Genomic DNA, 6,314 nt, shown 5'->3' on the forward strand with positions numbered 1-6,314 from the left:
CATCAATCAGAAGAACTCTGGGGAAACAGAAAGTTCCACTCTGATAGAGAGGTCAAGGGTGTGATGGGCCACAAATCCCTGAGGGGCTCCAGTTTAGGCTACATGGAGGGTGATTGCATAAAACAAAAATGCTGCTATTGGGTAGGTAAAGAGGTGGTGCTTGGGTCTCCTTATACCAGGCAGGGTTGTTTCAAGGTCTGTGCAGGTGAGGGTCAGGAAGACACAGTCCCATGTGACCAGAGAGTGCTCACATCCCTTCACTATCCAGCAAGCCACATTGAAAAAAATGAGCCTCACTGGGAAGACAACTGGGATGGCATCCTGGAGGGAACTTCTAAAAAATAGTTTAAATCAACTAGAAAATGTAACGTGGGTGTATATTGTGATTACTTAACATGCATTATTCGCTGTATGCGAGGTGTTCCCCCAGGATCTGGCTGCTGTTCCCGTGTCGCTCCTGATAATTTTTAAATTGACTATGTCCTTTTAACCATGGTTTTAAAAATTGAACTACCCCAATGTGAACACTTCCCATTTTGCTATATAATGAGAGTACTTTCATTCCTTTAATGTTTGCTTTTTCCTTTGATCTAACAATTTCTCTTCAAATTTCACAGTTTTCTGTTGCTTTAGGATTGAAAGAACCGATTAGCTTGCTGGGAGCGTGAAATAGACTTTTTAAAAAATCTGCATGATATTTCCTCCCAGTGAAATTAATTTAGGTTTAAATACAGGGGGAAGGCATACACCTTGTGCCCTAGTCTCTTTCTCTCACACACCTAAGCAGTTCCTCATCCTGAAAGGGTACAGTCGGACCAGCTGCCAAGTCTTAAGTCTTTTGTGAGGCTCCTTTGCAAGGCGCAGTCGAAGAACCTCTTTCTCTTTGACACCCGGCTTTGTGTGGGCCTGATGACACATTCGGAACGTCTGTATTTCTTTGAAGGCCAGGCTCAGAAGCCCAGTGGACCCGTCGGGCACTGTCCGTGGCTGGGGTACTTAAGTGTAGCTGGACCGGCTTCCTGGGTGTTTTAGGAAACGCACCTTCTTGCAGGACAGGGGCCATCAGCAGCTCCGGAGCAACAAAGGACAATTTGAGGGGAGTGGAAGGAGCGCTCCACAGCCGCTCTGGCATCCCAGACCCCTTCTGCCTAGCGCTGGTGTCCTTAGCGGTCCCGCCTTGGCTCCATGGATCCCCCACCCCCGCTGTCTCGCCGCTCCTGAGCCGGGCGGGGCGCGGCGAGCCCCACCACCTTCCCTCCACACCCTCCCTCCCCGTCCCCTTTAAACCCTAGGAGCAGCACTGCGCACCGCAGCCGCGCTCGCCCGGCGCCCCCCGCGACCTCCCCAGCACCTCTGGGGCCCGCTCCCCCGTCCAGTCTGCCCCCGCCCTGCAGTCCGCAGCTCCCGCTCCAGCCCCCGTAGCAGGAGCTGTCAAGCCCGCGGCAGCCGAAGCAGCCCCCAAGCGCCCGCGTCTCCTCTCCTTCCTTTGTGTGCGCGCGAGCGGAGTTGGGGCGGAGGGAGAAGGGGGAGGTCGCTCTGTCTGTCTGTCTCCCGCCGCCTTTGCCCGGGCCGCTTGAAGTGTGCCCGGGGAGGCGGGAGCCCAGGGGAGGTTGCGGGAGCCTGCGGGGCGGCTCGGGGCCGCCCGGGCGCCCTGGTCCCAGCCGCGCGCGGGGGAGCACTGACAGCAGTGGGGCTCGGCAGGAGCCGGGCTCAGCCCGCCCTGGCCGCCCCTCAGCCTCCCTCTGCCCCCACCTATCCCCCGACACCCGGAGAAAAGCGTGCAAAGGCGCGGAGAGGGACGGAAACCACAAATAAATAGCGGCGGCAGCAGCGCGTCATCTGGTGGAGCAGGAAGTGCAGGCTGAGTCCGGAGGCTGGTGCTTTTTGCGCGTCCCCAGGACTTTGCCATGGGCTGGGGGCCGTGGAGGCTGAGAGCGGCCGGGCGAGGGCAGCGGCGGCGGCGCCCGCACCGGGGCTGAGCGAGCAGCGACGCGCGGGGCGCGCGGAGATGGCAGCGTCCAGCAACTCCAGCCTGTCCGGCTCCTCGGTGTCCTCCGGTGAGTTTCAGCCCGTCGGGCGCGGCTGCCGCGCCGGGTCTCTCCCCCTGCCCTCGCCCCGCACCCTGGGACGGATAGAGCCTACCTGTGGCCGTCCCGCCTGCTCTCTCAGAGCGGGGGCAGGCGTCCGGGGTGACACTTGTTTGGTTTTGCCAGCGCCTCAGTGCCCATAGCACCTCCGCGCCTGACATCTGACAGCGCAGAGGTGGGGGAGCCGTGGCGCCCTTAGTGTGCGGACGCGGGTGTTCGGGGCTCGGGCGCAGCGGGCGAGACGCGAAAGGAGCAGGGCTCGCACTTTCTGGCGCAGCTGGAGCGGGGGCTGGCGAGGCGGGGAAGGTGAGGGCGACGCTGGGCGCCCCGACCTGTTGGCCGTGCCGCGCCCGCCGCCCTGGATACCCAAGTCCAAAGCAGAGGGGAGCAAACCCTCGCTCCTCGCAGACTTGATTTTCTTTGTTTGTTTCAGAAATTAGCTCTGTGGAGACACTGGCTTGGGGCATGGGTTTGAGGTAGCAGCGACGAAGGGATTGTGTCTTTCTGGTCCCGATTGAAGTGGGTTAGGAGAGGGAAGTCGAGCCCAGCCTCTGACTCTTGGCACATTTACGTGTGTGTGTGTGTGTGTGTGTGTGTGTGTGTGTGTGTGTGTGTGTGTGTGTGTGAGAGAGAGAGAGAGAGAGAGAGAGAGAGAGACAAATTTCCTATGTGGTCCTTAGACATTTTCTTATAATACTCTCTGTAATTTCACTAACAAGACATACATTTGTTTTTCGTTTTAAGTGTGACTGAGCAAAGGGTGGGCTCGTTTCAGCTTTTCTGTGGTTGATCAGTGGGTCTAATTGAAGAGAAAAAATGCTAATGAATCTAAAGGAGTAGGAGTCAATAGAAGCAGACCTACTGGTTTCTGAGTATGACAGGTTTCTAATCAGAATGATGCATTGAGTAGAATTCCTGTACCTCTCTGGTCATCGAAAACTTTAATGCCAAACCCTAATGGGACAGCTGATAAGACATTTAGTGTAGTATGCAGTATTCAAGGGTCAAGAAGGTCTTGGAGACCTAATGCAAATGCTCAATATATTAATATAGTATTAAGTCCTATTGTGGTCTTTTTATTATTATCCATAAATTAAACTCAAGGGAAGAAACATCTTTTTGGAGGCATTGGACAGCAACCCAGACATAAAAGAAACCGCATCTTTAAATGTGTAACTAATTAAATAATAAATGCAAGGTGAGTTTGACCAAGGTGCAATTGTGATGTGGCACAAGGTGATCACTTGAAAGCCATCTGTTATCTTTTTTGGCAGGGTTCGTTCCAGGGAAATGGCACTTCCTTTCTTGATTACTGCCAACTAATCAAAAACACAGGCGTAGGTGTATGATACAGTTCAAGTTTCTGGTTGTAGCAGCCAATGGAGCAGAACAGTCATATCTTATTAAGAGCAGCAACAAGTTGACCGCCTGTGGTTTTGATTCTGAGAACTCAGCAAATGCTACAGCTTATTTTTAGTACCCTCAAACCACTGCTGCTGCTTTTCAATTCATTTTGGTTGACTAACATTGAATTTAAAATACAGCGATGTTGGCTTTCTATTAGCATATGGTTATCTCTCTCAGAAAACTGCCCACTAGAAAATGAACTGGTGGGGGAGAGGTGGCAAAGGGAAAGAAGAATGGAGAAAGGACAAGGAGGCAGTATTATTACGTGATTTACTGGTGGCATAAATTACAGATGCTGTGGCGTCTGAATTTTTAGGTCTTGATGTAGCTTACAAGAAACCTGATTGAAAATCATAACTCAGCCTCAGGAAGAATACACTGGTTTGAAGCAGCACAGTATAAGCTTTAGATGATGGTAATTGCTTTGCAGATAGGATAGAGATGCTTATAATGGTTCTCTTTCCTGCTTTATTTACCACTATTTTTAATACTAATGGAAACTTGGAAATTACATGAAAGCTGAAATTCAAAAAGTGGGTATGGATATATTATGTGGCATGAATCAACCTGGCCGGTGAGTTTATGTTGCCTAATTCACCAATAAATCAGGCACTTTGTCTTGAAAAATACAGGATTATAGTTCTCTTTTTAAGCACACTTACCATCGTGTGGATCATGAATAATTCAGATGACGCAAGCAATTCACACCTGTGAGAGGTGTTGGGAAGGAAAGAATAGAGCTTATTTGTGGTGGCAGCTGGGTTCTCTCAGGCAAAGGCCAGAGTCTGAGAAATTAGGGCACTCCATCAATCTAGTCATCACCATTTCCAAGGGCCTACTGTGTGCCAGGCAGTAAGATATAAACCTCAGCTTCAAGTAGGTTAAGTGAGGAAGATAAATTTAGGATTCCTTCTAGCTCTGAAGTTCTGGCTCCTCACTGACAAGCTGGATATCTTGTGTTGAGTTACTTAACTTTTCCAAGCCTCAATTTCCTCATCTGTAAATAAAGCTAATAGAAATAATAGGACCTACCTTATAGGGTGTTGTGGTAATTGAATGAGATAACGTGTGTAGAGTGTTTAGCACAGGGCCTGATGGTTAATAAGTGGTTGGTGCGAGTAAATTTTACTCCTTTGGGGAATGGAAAAGAAGGCACTCAATGGCTCAGACTTTAGGTGCAGAAATACATCCAACATACATAACATCTACTTCTCATCACCTGTTAAATTTGATCTTGAATTTGGGGCTTCATTAAGTAAACATCACCTGAGTGTCTTCTAGGGTTCGGGCATAGTCCTGAGTGTCTGGAATGGAAAGATGAGTCAAGATCCTTTCCCTTACCATCCAGCAGCAAAGATGGATAGCAGTATTAATAGCAACCTGTATGCCAGTGTGATGAAATGAATTCTGTGAAGGAAAGTGCAGGGAAAGAGGTGATTGCCTCAGTTTAGAGGGCTCAGTGGAGGTGACATATGAGTTGGGTATTGAAGGATCAGTAGGATTTTTCTGGAAAGCAGATAGAGGGAAAGGCACTTCATGGAAGGAGGAAGAGCTTAGGCAAAGGCCTGGGGATGGGGAAGTTCGTGGCCTTATTTTGACTTTCTTAGTCTGCTGGGCGGTTACTCTTCTGTAGACAGTTGTGCTTCTAGGCCCGTCATGCACAGAGCTGCCGGCTCACTTATTGCTGCTGCTGATGTAGATTTTCTTCCTGTTCAGGGAGCAGTGGGGTTGATCGAACAGCTCTGGAAGCCTTAGGACATAATGTGGACAATTGAGCACTGAAAAAGGAATAGTTGATTCAATAGCATCCAGCATAGGGAGAGATGAACTCAACATGGGCTAAAACTCTTAGAATAGCTGTGGGAGACTTAGGTTTGGTTGTGTTAGCACAGAGTAAAGATCTAATAATTTACTCAGTATTAAGGTTAAAGTTATCTGATTTTCCTGAGGACATGCTGTCACTAGGTGTTGTTGAACAAATCACCCAAGTGTGTCATTTATTCTGCCTTACCAACTGAGACATAACAAATGAAATAATCAGGTTACAATTAATTTTAAAATACATTTTCCTAGAACTCTTCAGAAATTTTCTTCTGGAATATTTAATTATGTGCAAAAGAAATTGCTTTACCTTTGTTTTAATGATAACTGCTGGTAATTAAATTTCACAATCACCTAGATTGGCAGGAAGGTTTGATTACCTTTATTATTTTCAGTTGCAAAAAAAAAAATCCCTATCCTTAAGGTTTTATTCTAGCCTGTAATACTTGATTATATTCTGAAATGAATAATGGTTGATTTGCAGAACAGTTTTCTTAATAATCATGGGTTACATTTGCTTTTATAATTGAAATAAGAACTTTTTGCATATTAGTAATATGATTGCTAAATGGGTAATTTCACAGTCAAGAAAAAAAATCAACCCAAGCAAAGTAATAAATAAAGAAGCTATAAAATGTTCATAGTAACTGAACAAGGTAAAAAAATTAAATATTAAAGGGACCCTCTAGGATCAGAAGTTAAGATGTTTAAAACATAAGCACACTGTATTATAAAAATGAAGTCAACATAGACTTTTTAAATGAAAATGCAAATAGAAAAAGATAAAAAAAATGAGTATTATGTGCAGAGGCATCAAAACCTTAACTGGGAAAAGAACATTCCTGAATGGGTCGAGGTATTTATTTCTCTGGATTCTATACAACGGTAATGTGGGCCAGGTAATAATGTTATTTTCTGCTGTCAAACTGGTGTTAATCCTAGAAATGATAAATAGGACTTTTTATTACTCCTTATTGGAGGATCATAACCAGTGACATA

At 47.1% G+C, this 6,314-nt stretch overlaps 1 protein-coding gene across 1 annotated transcript in view; it reads left to right on the forward strand.

Moving 5' to 3' along the window:
* Nucleotides 1-1,572: 1,572 nt before the first annotated feature.
* Nucleotides 1,573-6,314, forward strand: part of CHN2 (chimerin 2) — a 353,485-nt gene continuing 348,743 nt past the window's right edge. The window contains exon 1 of the mRNA XM_012640732.1: nucleotides 1,573-2,057. Coding sequence (XP_012496186.1) covers nucleotides 2,009-2,057 — 49 coding nt within the window. The 5' untranslated portion in view covers nucleotides 1,573-2,008. The remainder of the gene's footprint in view (nucleotides 2,058-6,314) is intronic.

This window comes from Propithecus coquereli, unplaced genomic scaffold (assembly GCF_000956105.1).
Source record: "Propithecus coquereli isolate 6110/MARCELLA unplaced genomic scaffold, Pcoq_1.0 Scaffold156, whole genome shotgun sequence".
Lineage (NCBI taxonomy): Eukaryota > Metazoa > Chordata > Mammalia > Primates > Indriidae > Propithecus > Propithecus coquereli.